We start from the raw sequence: 17,297 nt of genomic DNA on the forward strand, positions 1-17,297 counted from the left end.
GTTCATTTTTTAAAACAACTCACTTTCCAGGATGGTGCAAATTTGTGAGTAACGGTGTGTAAGTCAGAAGAAGCACACCCAGGACCAAGTAAAATATAAAATATTCAATTCTCCCCCAAAACATGTTACTGTCTCAGTAGTTGCTAATGTCCTGGTCACTAACTGACAAAAGCCATTGGTCTCCAGGGCCGAAGCAGGACTTTGGGGATGTCCAGAACCTCGCACACTCTTCCCTCATTCTACACCTAACTTCCAGCTCTAGACCATCCCCAGAACACCAAGGCAGGATGGGATGACGTAGACCCTCATCTCTAACTAGGGCTTCATTACAACCTTTCCACCTGCCCAGAATGTCCAAGTACACTGTCAGCAAGCTAGAAGAGATGATTTTCATTTTTCCTGTGACCTTGGCCAGTCACATGCTTTTAATGTATTTGACACACTCAGTGAAAACTATTTGATACCCAAAAGGAAACAGTTATCCACTAAAAAAATAATTGAGGCTTGCAAAGGAGACACAAAAGACTTTGGTCTGACTGATACAATAAAAATAACTAATTGCATTTTAAAATCAGGGTTAGGGAACTATGAAAAAAAATCACCTTTCTATTTAAAATTTGTCTTTTGGCATGTGTTCCTCAGAATTTTGCTAAGTAGGGTACAATCAGTGGGCCAACAGAATCACTGGAACCTTGCTAAAAATCCCTGTCCTTGAATCAGAGTCTACATTTAAAAAAAAATCCCCAGATAATTTGAATGTCTATTAAAATTTTAAGGATCGTTTCTATAAAACTAGGCAAAGAATCTTCAAGTTAGCCATAATCTCTCTTTTCTGATGTTTTAGAAGGCAGCCTTTAATTTTTAAGCATATTCTTTGCACTTCCATGAGTTTCTGAATGTATTCAATGTAAGCCTCATGATACAAATACAAGGGGATACTGCAATCATAAATGCCATGTGTATGAATATAAAAGATCATGACAGTGTCTTCTATTAAGAATTTCAACAGTCATTCTGTTTCTGTCCATTGCATCACCTTTTTATTTAACACAGGGTCACTTTTACATATGATGGTTAATTCTGAGGGGAAGGCTGGACCATGTCTGCCTATCCTGAGTAAAGAAGAGAGGCCATCAACCACCAAAGTGCAGACAGCACAAGAAGGTAAACAGGACATGGCAAGCAACCGTAGATGATGATGTCAACACAACATCTGAGTTTGGTCCTGAAAATCAGCTTTCCTCTCTGACCATCAAGTCTATGTGAGTCTGCCTCTCGTTTTGTCTTTCTACTCCAAGGAGTCAACAAACTAATATTATGACATGATACAAATTATCCTGAAGGTGGGTAATTTTTCTTTCTTAGACAGGCTCTCACACACTGTCTTAGAACTGTCTAGGGAGACAAGGCTGGCCTTAAACTAACAGAGATCTGCCTGTCTCAGCCTCTTGAGTGCTGGGATTAAAGGTGTGTGCCACTGTACCTGGCATTATTAATTTTTCTAAACTTAAAAATGGCTAGGAAAGTGAATAGTTCCGTGTTATAGCCAATAGGCCTGTCTGTATATTTCTAGAAGCTGATTCTTATCTTCAGACTAATTTTAATATTCCACACCCTGTGACAGCCAATGTATGTAACACGTTACCTGTGTTAGTTCAAATACAAAAGATACCATTTGTAGCCCAGAAGTTAATTGAATTATGCCGTATTTGAAGGTTGTTTTTCAGTCTCTTTTTCAAAAGCTCTGAGCATGTACACCTTAATTAAGTTTAATTTTGTCTTCATGTAGAGTGTTAGTATACTCAGTTTACTGTACACTTCAGCCCAAAATACAGCATTTACACCTTTCAACTGCAGCCTGTGAAGACATTTCCATGCAGGAATATTCATGTCTGATTTATGGAGCTGCTTCAACAACTGAGCAACCAATCTTCCAGTATAACTATAACACGTAGAGTAACCTAACTGAAACATATAAATTCCACATACACTTAAAAATATTATTGTCTGTAATTTAATATAACAGAATGTTTCTAAGCTTACAGCTTTGCATGCAGAAGCAATTTTTTCAAGCATTAATACTTAAATGGGTCATAGATACCACATCTGTCATTCTGTCCTGAAGTCTATGAGGCAAAACCAAGACTATGCTGGCCTATTGATTTTTCTAGCATTTGCTTTAATTTACTTAACCATTGAGAAATCCATCAGTACATAAAGGGCAACTGTCCATTACTGCCTCATTTGCAGACATTCCTTCCCCTCATTTTTGGTAAATATTTCCCTTCAATTGCTATGTGTTTACAGTGTAAAAATGAATTAGGAAAGTGTGCACACCTGTTTCTGTTCAGTAACGGCTGCACTGAGGTATATGTAACGTGCTTAAAGATAGAATAAATATCTAGACATTATTACATCTGTGTGCAAAGGGTGGTAAATTAGATCCTAATTACATTAACAGGGATTCTGCCTCCCAGCTTAAATTTTACATGAGCACTCTGCAAAGCTGCAAGGGCTCTGCTGTGGTTTCTTTATGAGCTGGTGATTACAGCTACTTCCTATGCGGTCACTAAATATTCTGTTTACAAATAAATGAAGAAGCTTTGAGCCAACTTGCCAGGGTAATAATCTATTTTTTGCTCCCCCTCCCTCTTCTTAACAAACTCTCTCTACACACGCATGGCAACAATCAGGAGCCCTGGTTTCATCTAATTACCCCATCACATAATTTCACAAATTGCCTTGTCACTAGGGAGCCAAGTGCAAAACACGCTCACAGTGGGATCTCGGGCAGCAGCTTCCATTTACTACTCATTCCTTGTTAAATTAAACACGGAAACACCAGTTGTATGAAAGAAGGTGAAAAGAACGCTTGCAAATGAGCCAGACATGTATAGCTCCTATTTACCATTTCACCAAATATATGGCTGGCATCTCAAATGCAAGGATCCACTGGACTGGGCCAGTCTTATTTCAATGAAGCTGCTCCAATTCACCAAAAGGCCGAGAAAAAAAAATGGGCTTCTCCAGAAACTAAACTCTATCATTTATAAGCAGAAACATGGATACCTAGCAAAAACATATGATATTCTCCAGCCCCTCTATTCATTATCCTTTCTGCTATGTGAAATGCCTGCCCCTGGTTGTCACAGGAGAAAGCACATTTGTAGTAGATGAATGACTCTAAGTCTTTTGAAGGTATAAATGGCATGCCCCATTTCTATCCTGGCTAGAAAGACAATTCCAAATTCCACTAATCTTTAGAAATCCTCAAAAACAAAGTTCATCAATCAAGTTCCCCCAGTATTAGGTGTTTCTCTTTTAAGCATTAATGCTGCACATGTTTCTGAAATACATCAAGATAAATGCTTCTTCATCACAGGACAGATGTGGGTGGAAGGAGAGAGTGTACAGCCAGTGACATTACTAGAAGGAGTGAACCTGAGGTTACCCTCCTGGAAGCTGACATTTTTATATCAACAACTAAACACAGCCACTGGTAATTAAAGGTATTGCTTTGTGACTCAAGAGCCAGCGGGGTCAGGTACCATTTTCCATCACAAACCAGTCCTTTATGCATGTAGATTTGCCAGCATTATCTGCACAGGGAGAAGCAGACATTAACAGCAGCTGTCTTTCTGCTTTTACACTGAACATTCTATTCATACAGACAGGTGGAGTAATTTAAAAGCCAATGCGGTGCAATTTCAATGTGACTAATGTCACTGCTGACTAAAATGCCACCATTACCACTGTTTATGGAAACATTACTAAAATTACATTTTATTCATAAGAATTTTCGGATTCTGGTTATTACTAGCTTTAAAATGATCAGCCCTCAGTGTCATACCCCAGAGCAGCAGCTTAATTCTCTTGGGTTTAGCAGCCTTCTTTGCTGAGAAACGACAGTTGGGTTGTAGGTTCAGGTGTAATCAAGACTGGGGCTGCATGCGCAGTTCCTTCTATCTCCATAAAGCAAATTAAAGGCATAGCTCTTTGGCGTCCAGACCGTGTGTCAAGCCAAAACCAAACCAAAACAAAAGTCTTCAAGGAGCTAAATTCTGTGTTAGAGGGTTAGTAAGGATTTGCATGAGGGATAATTCTTTGCCCTAAAACCACCCTCAGACATGGATAGAAATTTACATATCTCTAAAAGGAAAGATGGGCAGCTAAACTGTGTTTAAAATCTGAAATTCTAACAGACATAAATTATGAAGATTGTCATAAACTATCAGTAGCTGTAGCCTTGTCTCTTGGTCGGGGTAAATATATGTGGGAAACAATCAAGGAAAGAAAGGACTATCCTTGACCCATTGTCATCAGAAGCCATCACACTACACTTAGGAAATCTTGTGCCAAATTCCTTGACTCACATTTTTTTTTAACATAAAAATATACTAATTAGCTAGATAAGGGATATGGGTTGTGCAACAGTGCAGTTTCATTTGGCTTGTGCTTTAGAGGCAACTTGGTGGAAATACATAGAAATTCAAGTCAGAAGACCCTGGTCCAAGCTTACTGAGTGCTCAGGCTCTGGCCTGAGAAAAATCATCCTGCCCAGCTCACAGCTCTGTCTCCATGTCCAGTGCACATGGAAGACTTTTCCATTATAAATCCCCGCAGAGACATGTATTAGCATTCATTCAAACCATTGATCAATTCTTTTTTTCAGCTGCTTAAAGGACAAAATGATCCAATGCCAAAATAATCAATAAAGCAACACCATGAAGAGAAGGGACAATTTTCTTTCTTTCTTTCTTTTTTTTTTTTAAAGAGAAGTCATTTGTGTGTAGTTCTTTCCCTGTAACATTTGGAATGTAAGAATTATTCCTAAACTTTTGTAAGCTAACCTGGAAAGGATTTTTGTGATTTTCTTAGAATGAGTTTTTATGTGAACAGATGACCTTCCTGGACTTCAGAATTCTCCTGAACTTCCTAAGACACCAAATTCTCAGGGTCATTTTTGTTCTAGGACAATGGAAACTCTTGGTTCAGGAACTCCAGCAATATTAAAATAACAGCTGAGCACTAAGATTCCAAGACCCAAACATCAGATTCCATCAAGGGTTAGGATGGGATACATTGCCTCGCTCCTTCTTTCTGAAAAGATAATGCCGAGACATCACATTGAAGTAGTTCCCCAAACTCTCTCTTTGATGATATTTCAATTTATATAAAAGCAGGCCCTTTGTATCTCATTTAACTGTCAACTAACTTAGAGTGTTAACATTTATGCATATCCACTTATTAAAGGTCTGTCTTTAGATAATACATTTTATCCTGATGCCATGGCCACTGGGCAGTAATTGCCAAGTGAAGGTGTTTAGCTGTCTATAGACAGCAAGTAATGAAGGGGCTTTGCAATGTCAGAAGGCTTCATGGCGTAACTCCTTCACCTCCCAGAGGCTCTCCTAGAGGCCTACAAGAGAGAGTCCAAACGACCCTGAGTTCTCCAGAATTCTGTCCCTGTTTTGTTGGTGTTGATTTGTGCTTTGGGGAGGAGTTAAAGAATGGGGGAGGGGTGTTGTTGTTGTTTTGACTTTTGGTTTTGTGTTTTTGGAAAGTTAAGGATTTAACCTAGGCCCTTGTCTGTGCTCAGCAAATTCTTTACACTGAGATCCTTCCCCAGCAACTTATTTTTTGAGAGCTGGTCTACTTGTTCAGTTCATTCAGGCTACTGTCAAATTATCTATCCTCCTGACCCTGACTAACCCTTCAACTATTGAGATTACAGTCATGAGTCACCATCTCTAGCTCTACAGTATCCTTAACACCCTTAGATGAGGCCAGACCTGAGCCTCTGTACTCAGAGATGCCTGTTGTCACCAGCAATCATTCTGGGGGAAAACTAAACAATAGTTATCATTACTAAATTGGAGCATCAGTAAAATAAATTTTGTAAACCTCAAGTCACTCAGTATAACTCAAGAAAGCTTGGATCATGATCAAGAGGGCTTGTGACCCAAGAAATAAGCCTTAATAACATGGTCTCCACCATTTGTTTGGCTGCCAGCATGGGCTATATGAGGCTAATATCAGATGTCAACTCCATATTCTTGGGAAGAGAGAATTTCAACTGAAGAAATTCCCATAGCATTGACCTGTGGACATGTCTGTGGATATTTTCTTCATAGCTAATTAATGTAGGAAGGCCAAGCCCCATGTGGGTGGTATCAAGATTATGCAGATAGGCCTGAGCTGTATTAGAAAGATAATTAAGCAGAAGCTTGGGAACAAGTCAGTAAGCACCACTCCTCCAAGCCCTTCTCTTTAGTTCCTGCTTCTAGCTTCCTACCCTAACTTCCCTCTGTGAAGAGCTGTTGTTAGAATAAACCTTTTCCTCTCCAATTTTCTTTTGGGTTGTGGATTCACAACAATAGATATGAACAGGCTGACATAAACAGAAATAAAAAAACAAACAAACAAAAAAAAAACCCCAAAAAAACCAAAACTGACAACATGTTAATTTTGGTCCTCTCCATGCATGTTCCTTGGTTGGGGTATTAGTCTCTGCAGGGCCCACAAGGGCCAGTTTTTTGTTTTTGTTTTTGTTTTGTTTGTTTGTTTGTTTGTCTCTGTTGGTCTCCTTTTGGAGCTCTTGTCCCTTCCATGTCTTTCTATCTCCCCCTTCTTTCATAAAATTTCATGCACTCCACCCAATGAGGCTATGAGTCTCAGCCTCTGCTTTAATACCTTGATCAGTAGAATCTTTCAGATGGCCTCTATGGTATGCTCTTGTCCTGTTCCCTGTCTTCTCCTGCTTTCGATGTCTATCACATTTGCCCTTCTAAATGAGGACTGAGCATCTTCCCTAATACCCCAACCAAGGAAAATGCATGGAGAGGACCTAAAACCCCTATTCAGATGTAGCCCATAGACTCAGTCTCCAAGTGGGTTTCCCTAGTAAGGGGAGCAGGGGCTGTCTCTGGCATGAACTCAGTGGCAGGTTCTCTGCACCTGAAGGGTGTAGCTGTGCTAGGCCACAAAGAAGGAGGATTCAGACAGTCCTGATGAGACCTGACAGGCTAGGGTCAGAGAGAGTAGGACCGCCCCTATCAGTGATCTAGGGATGCGGCATAGAGGGAGAAGAAGGAGAAGAGGGGGAAGAGGGAGGGAGGGTGGGATTTGGAGGAGAAGAGGGAAACGGGATACCAAGTAAATAATAATAATAATAATAATAATAATAATAATAATAATAATGTCTATTTTGGAGACTCAAAGAAGCAAAATGGGTCACTTTTCCTCATTCTGACTAGTAGAGATGGCAAAGGTTTCAAATTTTGTCCTGCAGAAAAATGCACATTCAACCATATTCTAAAAATAAACACGTACAGTCACAGCCACACTTTAATTACAAAGACTGAGGTACAAAGATGATGTTTCCAATTATGTCAAAAGCAACATTCTAATTCCATGACATATAGTTTTACTTCTCTCCAAAGAACCAAGCAAACCAATCTAAAGCAAAGCATAAAAAAATTTACTTTCCTAAAACAAAACCAACACATACTTCCCTTAGTTAAACCTCCATTCTTTAGGGTGCAAAATACCTTCAGGAATCCTGTATTTTCGGTTTTGTTGGTCAGATTTTTTTTTAAGACAGGGTCTCCCTATGTAGCCGAGGATGGCCCACATTCTCTGGGAAGCCAGGCTGCCCTCAAGCATTCAGTGCCTCTGCCTCTGCACCTGCTTCTGGAACACTGAAGTCCTAAGATTAAAGATAGGTTCTGCTAACATTGCTGGCTTCTAGTACTCTGAGGCCCTGAGAAAGTAGTAAGTGAGCTGTGTAGAAAACAGAATTCCTAAACACCGGGTTGAGTCAGTTTGGAGGGAATTCATACCTGGACATGTAACACCCCAATTTTAATCTAAAAGATAAAGTGAGGAGGAGTGGGTGCATGTATATACATTTAATATGTTTGATATTTTATCTTAGAAAACATATTGCCATTAATTGGACTAAAAGGCAGCCATGCTGACGTGGACTTTGAAGTCTGAATGATGGCTAGAGTTCAGTCATGTGCATAGCCACAAGCAGCCTAATAATACGAGCTCACGTGGACACTTTTGATTTAGAGTAAATCTTTATCTAATTAGCCCAATTACGAGTACATCAGAGGGGTTGGGTGTGTGGCTCAGTGGTGGAGTGCTTTTCCTGGCATATGAAGGCCCTGGGTTTGATTCCTAGAATCAGGATGAAACAGTGTCTGCCAAGAAAGCAAATTTCATGTATTTCTTTTTTTTTAGCTTTGGAAACAAAGGGAGATTTCAGAACTATTTCTAGCTAGATCCCACAAAGAAGGCATCAGCCCTCGGTGACATCAATGAACCATTTGATGACAAATATCCCACTCACAGCTGGAAATGAGTGTGGAATACCCTCCTATTTGTGAGTCCTGTGTACCTGTGTGAAGTTGGACTTTTGTTTTCACTTTTGATTGTTTCCCCTTTTCTGTCTCCTCATCAACAGACCGTAATTACCCCAGGTCAAAGGTGCATGGCTAGGAGAGGGCAAGAAAGAACAGGCAATGGGAAGAGGTGGGGAAAGCCTGGGAGAAAGCTCTGCCAGGTCACTAATGGCCTCTGGGGCAAGAACTTGAAGACGGGACTACGCTTCCCCTTTGATCTTCTAATTCACAATGATCATTAGTATTAACTCCATTTCTTCTGGGTGAAGAACTCCAGCTGTAGCCTTTTCAGTTTACCTGACCTAAGAAAATTCATCACCCATCCATTAGGATTTCAAAAAACTACCTAAGAAAAAGAAGGCAGTTGCCCCAGAATCTGTTAGCCTGCCCCTCCCCATTCCATCTTCATGACTGAACAGTGTTGCTACGATGCCTATCACAGAATAATTAGGGCCATTGCCATCCCTCCAATAATTAAATAATACATTCCATATTCCTCCTGAGACAGACGATTCCCACTTGGATGAGAAGCAGTCAGGGCTCTTATGTAATCAGAGCTGCCTTTAAAGCAGTAGCCATCTCCAAAGGTTCAGAATGAGCCTTGCTGGCTGAGTTACTGCCAGTGGAATCCAACTCTGGTCAGAGGAAGGGTAAATTCAAGGGGAAAAAGAATGACCACAAAAGTACCCTCCTCTGTAGAAAAGATTTTGTTTAAAATGTGGTCCACAGACATCTGAAAGAAAAAGCCTCTCATTCTCCCACTTGTAGTGCTTAAAGTATAAAGATTTAATATCTGCAGCAAGTACATGAGGACTCATACCTGTCATCCCAGCATTTGGGAAGCTGAGGTAGGAGGATCACTGGAAGTTATAAAAAGAAAAATCAAAATTCTGAGTTACAGGTATGGCTCAGTAGCAGAGGGGCTGACTTAGCACAAGATTTGGTTTTCAGCACCACACATATACAGATAGACAAACAGGTACACACAAACACATACACACACAGGCATGCAACTTAACTGCTATAACTATAATCTACTTCCCTTGGCCAGGTACCTGCAAATAAAAGTGGTCTGGGGTTGGTTTAGACAGATCACCGTGCTGCAGGAACTTTGTATCACCCTGATTGACATCCCAAACCAGCTTTCACAAATACAGATGACCTGCCTCTCTGCCTTCTAAAAATTGCCCTACTTCTTTCATAGTAAATCACAGTAAGTAAGGCAGGCTTAGAATATTCAGTGTTAATAACTAGAACCATGAGGAGAAAAGAAAAGTCATCGATAGCTCCCTGTGTGGATACTGACCTACCTTCTGAACCCTTTCTTACCATGGTCAACATAATAAGCCACTGGGACATCAATTAGAAATTTCAAAATGCAATAATTAATTGCAATGTTTAGAGAGTGATTCTTTCAGCAAGGCTATGACACCAAGATCCTCCAATGGATCTTGTTACCAAGATCAGAACCAACGGACAACATCTGTCTCTTCTAGAGCAATCAATTCCCAGTCCAATTCCATTTGCTCCATGCTTAGAGTGGCAGACCCGCAGGGCACTTTTCATCTAATAGTGTTTCTATGGAAACACCATTCTCAATCTGGAAGATTCTACAAGCCCTCATACTAACTGTATTCACATGAGAGGAAAGTCTTACAAATCAGATATTGCAGCATGAATTTGGCCACACACACATGAAAATATTTTCAGGCTGGACAGTCACACAAAAAAATAAAGAAATGAAGGAAACAAACACACATAGATTTGACTCAGAAACAACATTTGTAAGGCTTAAACTGAGGGGATCCTCATAGCAGTGCAGAAACTAGGAGTCAGGAAGACTAGTTGCCAGCTAAAGTCAAGTGTTGACCTTTGAATGCTTTCTTCAACTGAGTCTGTATCACAAACACCTCCACTCTTCCCAACTTTCAGGATTCCTGGAACACACAGAAGCTCCAAGCAGGAAAAGACACTCGCTGAACATTCTAAATAAAACTCTCATTAACCACTTTCCTAACTAGATTATATTTTTAAAGGCAATATGATAAGTAGGGAGGTAAAAGAGGAAGCAAAAGACCCTTGGTTTTTACCTGAAACATTGTATTTAGTACTTTTGTTCATTCCAGGGAGCCTCTGAAACATATCTTTATAACACAATAAAGTAAAGGATGTAGAATGTGAAACACATACAGCGGAAGTCCAAAGGCACAGTAGGCTGTTTACTGTGGGGGTAATTCCCCAGGAGAAGAAGAATATCTTGACCTGCCGTAAGTCCTGAACTGATTATGACTCATGAAGATATTAAGTAGTTTCCAACTGTGTGCAATGGTTTGTCTTCAGGCAAATGCGAGCATATCCATGAATAAATGTTTCTGTTTCCTTTCCGCTTCTCTCTTATTAAGTACCTAAATCATGCCAGTCATCCTTTCCTCTTGCAGGGAATCATTTCTTTTAAGAGACTTTCCCTGCTTATCAGCACTGACAAATGTTCAGAAAGTCAAAACTGGGAGGGGGGGTCGATCTGCTCCACAATCACCAGAGTTTCAGACTTGCTTCTTCTGCTCTTATTGTTTCTATTATACCTGAGTAAGCACAGGTTAGGTGGCTAGGGACCGTGATCCCAAGAACCCACCTTTAGTTCCCTGAACTATTAAAGAGGGGTGCTGACTAAATCTACCTGTGCATAACTGAATAGCAAGGCAGGTTCCTTTTCTGCAGCCACCAGCAAAGCCTTTTCTACACCTTGGACACACAAATGCTTGTCAGCCTTTTCAACTTTTCAACTGACTAAACTTAATAGAAGGATACGTCCATTTATTTTTAAAAGGAGGAAAAAACAAACAAACAAACAAACAAAAACTCTTATCAACTTACTTTCCACAAGGTGTTCCAGGTTTTAGATCATACCTTTTGGTATTTAAGAAAAACTCCTTCACAGTTTACTAATAAATGTTTATTGTTTTTGTTTTTGTTTTTTTTAAGCATCATGTAGTTTCAGGGTTTTAACTGTTCTTTTATCTGGAGCAAGATTTCAGAATGGAGTTTCCAGATAAATGACATTAATCACATAGAATTATTGCAATCATTTACAGTTTCCCTAAGGAAGACTGAGTGTCTCCAGAGAGCTACTAGGCCTGGAAGTAATGCTGGCAGAGGATCCGTATTAACAGGTAGGGCACTCAGCAATACTCTTTCAAATCTACTGGCTTTCCTCAGAATTTATTGGAACCAGCTCCTGACTGTAAGTCTGCCTAAGTGTCCCTGACCTTCCCTTTGTAAGGATAGAAAAGGGGCAGGGGTGGGGAGAGGACTGGGGATTCCTTGAAAATGGAAACCCACTTCTTTCAATTCCATGGTGGGGTGAAGAAGTTGCTCATTAGGGGAAGGAAAAGAGTGCTTTTAGCTTTACTTTCAGATAATGACATCAGAGCAATTGGATTGTTGGAAATCATTACCAATAGTTCTATATAAGCAGAAGGTACTGCGCTGGGTCAGGGTATGGAAGTCCCCAACAGAACCTGCCAGGCAGCTTCCATAGTCATTCATAGAAAGACAAAGAATCCTGGAGGGAGGACTTCCCTTCCAGGGCAGTGGCTCAGGCCAATGAAGGGGCAACCAGCCAGGCCTCCAGAAATCACACAGCTCCTGGGTAATTTCCCTTACAATTGTCTCAGTAACACAGAGTTCTCACAAGCCTTGAGGTCTAGGTAAAAATCATGCCATAAGAAAGGATTTGCTGTCTGTTTGGTTTTTATTCCTTTTAGACAGTACAACCTGGGTACAACCTGGGAAAACTGGCACATGAGTGAAAGAGATTGCTCCTATCTCTCCTGACTCTGCCTGAACCAATACCCGATTATGTTATATTCAGGGACATCTCCGTGCCGAGTCACCCCACGCTCCTTTCCAGGCTGAGAAAGGAGCTGCGGCTAGCTACTTCTTTTTTTCCGTTAAGATAGGAAATAGCAGTGGTCTGGGAGGTTCGGGGCCATGCTGATTTCACTCTTACTGCAGAACAGATAGCTGGTTGGCTCTCAGAGTGACCTCGTGGCATACTGTGTGAGCACCGTGACCGACTGTTACCCCTTCTCTAATGGATGCTCTCATCATACGCCCTGGTTGCCACACTCCTCCCTTCTCTAGTTAATAATCATCAGTTGGAAAGGTGCACAAGGCAGGCCGCAAAACATTTACCTACATACAACAAATTTCGATAAGCAATGAAGTCAGGGTCAGATTTTAAGGAAATCAAACATGTTATCAAAATCACAGTGTCTAAAACAAGTAGCTTCCAGAACCATCTCATGAGCTTTACTCAGAAATGTGCAACACTGTCTAGATGAACAGTTCTCAACCTGTGGGTCACAATGCCTTTGCGGGTCAAACAACCTTTTCACAGGGGCTGTATGTCAGATATCCTGCACATCATATACATACATTATGATTCTTAACACTAGCAAAGTCACAGTTATGAAGTAGCAACAGAAATAACTTTATGGCTTGGGGGGCAGGGGTCACCACAACATGAGAAAAGATATTAAAGGGTTGCAGCATTAGAAAGACTGTGAACCACTGGTTTTGTCTGTGCTTTGAATCACCATGGGGAAACGAAAACAACTACTCTTTGTAATTTTTGCTACTGCTCTCAGTTTTGATTCCATTCATCAGGGCTGAAGAATATGGATTAATTTACATCCTTGAGTGTTAATAGAGCAGCAGAATCAATGTTGCCTTTTTATGCCACTAATTATATCTGCCTTTAGAACATGCTCCCAGAACAACTCATAAGGAAGGTGGCTTGAAAAGTGGGCAAGGGAGTGAAAGTCACCAGGCTCTGGGATTTCGTGTTTAGGGGAAAGCCTTTAAGAAAAGCAATCTAAGTTTAAAATAGAGAGTCTATAGAAGCCAAAGTCACAAATTTGTAATCTCCATTCATCTGTGTAACTTGATTTTAACCTATATCTATAATAATGAAAATGCCCTGGTCAACAATTTTACTGATTTTTTAAAAAAAATATTATTTTATCCATGAATTTTCATTTTGGCCTCTCTTTTAAATGTCATTAAATCTACATACACTTATAAAATATCCACCAAAATATTGTGATTATAAATATTTTGAGCATGAAATTAATTCAGAACAATAACCAAACCAAACAAATCTCCTGTTGGCATAAAGCCCTGAGTCTCCAGCTTCTCACATCTCCAGATTCCTGCAGTGAAAAGAGCAGTACTCGCACAAGCAATATAAACTGCTCCTCGGCTGGAAAAGTCCCAGGGGGGTGTACAGGAAGAGCTGCCTGTATATTGCTGTTTTCCTTTACAGCTCTAAATGCAGGGACAACTTTCGCTGGGGGCTCTGACTCACTGCACTGCTGTAGCGGAAGGGTCCATTCAAACCACTGTAAAGCAAATTACGTGACCATCTTCCCATCAAAATATAGCTGACGGTTTTGGGGACCATTTACCATAAAGGTCCACTGAAGCGCCCACTCCAAGTGGGGTGGGTTTTACTTTCTTTTTAGAAAACTTAGCAACTAGTTCCAAGTACTTCAGAGTCACTTTGAGAAGCAATTTCATTAACATGCATACATAAAACCGCAAATGCACACAGATTCCCAAGCCTTATACCTTATAAAGATTAACAAAATTAAAACAGCGAGCTTCAAAGGACGCTCCCAATTTAGAATAGGAGTCCAGGTAATAAGTGCTAACCCTTTGTTAAAAACTGGCAACACAGTGATGGATGAAGTGCAGAGGGATCATTTTTTTTTCTATCAAAACTGGTTCATTGTCCATATTTAGTTTACATATGTCATTTAGAATCCACTTACTGTTAGATGCTGGAACAGCCACGCCCTCATGATATTGGTGGCTACTTTGGGAAAGATGCCCCGCTTTTTGTGACGCTTTTTGTCCTTATCAGGGTCATCATCGTCACCTGTGCTGGGGGAAGCTACACTGTTGTCCAAGCCATCACCTGCAAACATAGTGAATCAAATTTTGACTGATGCTACCTTAACATACTTTATTCAAATAGAATGCCTTTGGATACAAACAAAAACCAAAAGAGCAGTTAAACGATCAGTAGTTTCTTTGGTACTTTTATTTCATTCCAAGACAATGAGAAAGAACACAGTCTCAGCTCAAAAGTAATCAAGCCTATAAAAAAAAATATCTTCCAAAGATCAGTGCTAAAGGCAAAAGGAATAGAGGGAAATATCCATCTCTTGAGTGGCTTTGTTGCCATGGTAATTATTTCATGGAATAATATATACACATATTATTGTAATACATACATACATATATATGTATATATTGTAATACATACATATATATAATACATACATACATACATACATACATATATGTATGTATGTATGTATGTATGACCTCTACTGTGGAGTTCAGTGTGCTGGAACTGTTAGTGGGGGTCTCTGCCTGGGTGTTTGAATTCCGTATAAAGCCACTGACGTCAACTGGTAAGAAGATGTATTTAATACAGCAACTGCTGCCACAGGTGATCTATCTTCAGACTGGCTGGAGTAGGAGTAGGAGGGGGAAATGCTGGCAATCCATCACATAAGCAATTTGTCATGGAATGCTTCCAAGGAGAGATATAAATTTTCTTAGTGTAGCAAGAACATCAAATTCAGTGAGGGAAAACCCCTGACATATTTTTTTTTAATTAGAAAGTAATTACTATTGAAGGAAAACAAAGCAATGCTAGAACTGCATCGCACTAATAATCTGGGCAGTTTCTAAAACTTCTCCTTCAAGTATTGCACACTGAGATATCACCTGGTAACCTATTCTCAAATGGTCTGATTTTTCTACTGATTTTTGTTATAAACACTTGAATTGTTTATTTTATGAAATATTTCAGCTCTGTGACTCAACAAAATGACAATACAGCACTCCTTTAATGATGCTATATTTGAGGAGATGAGAAAAAAAATGTTACCCACATAATCACAGGCACTAAAATAAGTCACAAGATCTAAATTAGAAATTCGTATATTTGATCTTCATACCAAAGTCAAAGGACAAATAACAGTGGACTAAACTTGCTACACTGATAAGCAGCTGTGCTCTGACACATCTCACCAGGGAGCCACCTGAGGCCCTCTGCCCTGCTTGTATGATTTGGGGATGGACTGACTGATCTGGGCCTAGGAAGAAGAGCTACAGAGCCAGACTTAGAAATGTAGTAACAACTACACCCCAGGGCACACTCGATCCATTAAGTACATCATCTGGAACCTAGTATCCAGAGAACTTCGGTAATACAACCTGCCTCATGACTACCTATTGGAACTCACATCAGATTTTCTTACATGGCTTCACCTCCTCCATTGTTCTAGGCCTCAGTGAAACAGGAAGCTCTAGTTTGATTTCACTCATTCACTCACCTCCTTATACTTCAAACCTTTTGTTTTTCTTAACTGGTCTCTTAGGAAACCCACTCCTCACCCTTGGAACATATGAAAAGTGACCCCAGTGGTTTTCAATTGTCTTGATGTATCCTGGGATAAACTCCATCTAGTCAGGAGCAGATGGGTTCCAACATTTTGACTGTTAGTAGGGTGACAGCACACCTTGAGTGTTGGCGGAGTTTCTTGTAATATAAACTTCTATAAAACATCCATAATCTTAGTGCATTTAACATCTACGTAATTTGTGAAAGTTTTCCAGGCTCATAGACCAGGCTTGCCTTAGAAAGGATCATGAAGACCCCCAACTTCAAAGCCATCAACTAATGAAGAAAGTTCTGATCTTCAAGGTCACTTGGCTGAACACACTAATGTTGGGGTCCCTGGTGGGCCAGACACCCACACACCTAAGTCAGTGCTGCTCACTCTTTATTTGCATAACCAAGTGTTTTATGAGAAATCCCCTTGGGTTTGCCTAATAAATTCTTTGAAAGTCCACCATTTAAAGAAGCTTCCACTACAGAGAAGCAATTCACCACATAAAACAACAATTCATTAAAGAAACATGAGAAAAGAAAACAACTCCTTGGCATTTAAATTTGCAATAGCTAACCCACCTTTCGATAGGCAGAGGGTGGCCGAGGAAAAGAAACATATGACCCGATCAGTGATTAAAAATGAAAAGCTTCTAACCTAACAATACTGTTTTCCCCACCTCTCCATGATAGGTTTCCACCTTCACAAAAATAGCCTTTTTATCCATCTCAAACCCCTTCAGATTAATTTAGCAAGCAATGTCTAGTGCCTGCCTAGAAGAGAATTCATTGATAATTTATGGAAATATCTACCATAATCCAGTGGAGATGACTTTTTTCAGCTTTGTGCATTAATAGATAATCAAGGCCTTAAAGCAGCCTTAGCTTCCCATTACCTCAGGCAAAAGAATTCCTGAAAGCGCGCCTTGAGGGCACCTGAATTATATACTCCATTAGGAGAGGGAGGCTTTCTGCATTCCACGTGTAACACTCCCCAGAACCTTTCCTGTTTATTTCTGCTTTATGAAAGCAGAAGCATTAAGAACAGAATTTTTTAAGTGAAGACTTATGTAGATACAATGGAGAAGCCTTTCAGCAGGAGCCAGATCACCCCTCCAGTCCCTGGCAGTGACCTCTCTTGAATAAAAGGTTTCTGTTACATCATTAGCTCAAGCCAAAAACAGCCCTGGCTTAATGCACAGTTTGTTCTTCCTACTGTTTTTAGGCAAATACAGCTACTTTACTCCCATCTGGGAGGGAAATTACACTGCTGGGTTGTAATCTAAGACAAGATTTTCATTGGAAGCAAATGCTTTCAATCCAGTGTAAATACTGGTGCATGTTCAGAAAGCCTAAAACAATAAACCTTGCCCCTTCCCAACACGGTTAGGGAAATGGAGAAGATGGGGGCTGAGGAGAGC

The 17,297-nt window shown here is 40.2% G+C and overlaps 1 protein-coding gene across 3 annotated transcripts in view; it reads right to left on the reverse strand.

Annotated features, from left to right (window-relative positions):
• The window catches only part of Meis1 (Meis homeobox 1), a 140,751-nt gene that overhangs the window by 47,006 nt on the left and 76,448 nt on the right, over positions 1-17,297 (reverse strand). For all 3 annotated transcript variants that reach the window (XM_060365707.1, XM_060365709.1, XM_060365708.1), the window contains one exon: positions 14,243-14,388. In XM_060365707.1, coding sequence (XP_060221690.1) covers positions 14,243-14,388 — 146 coding nt within the window. The remainder of the gene's footprint in view (positions 1-14,242; positions 14,389-17,297) is intronic.

This window comes from Meriones unguiculatus, chromosome 12 (genome assembly GCF_030254825.1).
Source record: "Meriones unguiculatus strain TT.TT164.6M chromosome 12, Bangor_MerUng_6.1, whole genome shotgun sequence".
NCBI classification, from domain to species: domain Eukaryota; kingdom Metazoa; phylum Chordata; class Mammalia; order Rodentia; family Muridae; genus Meriones; species Meriones unguiculatus.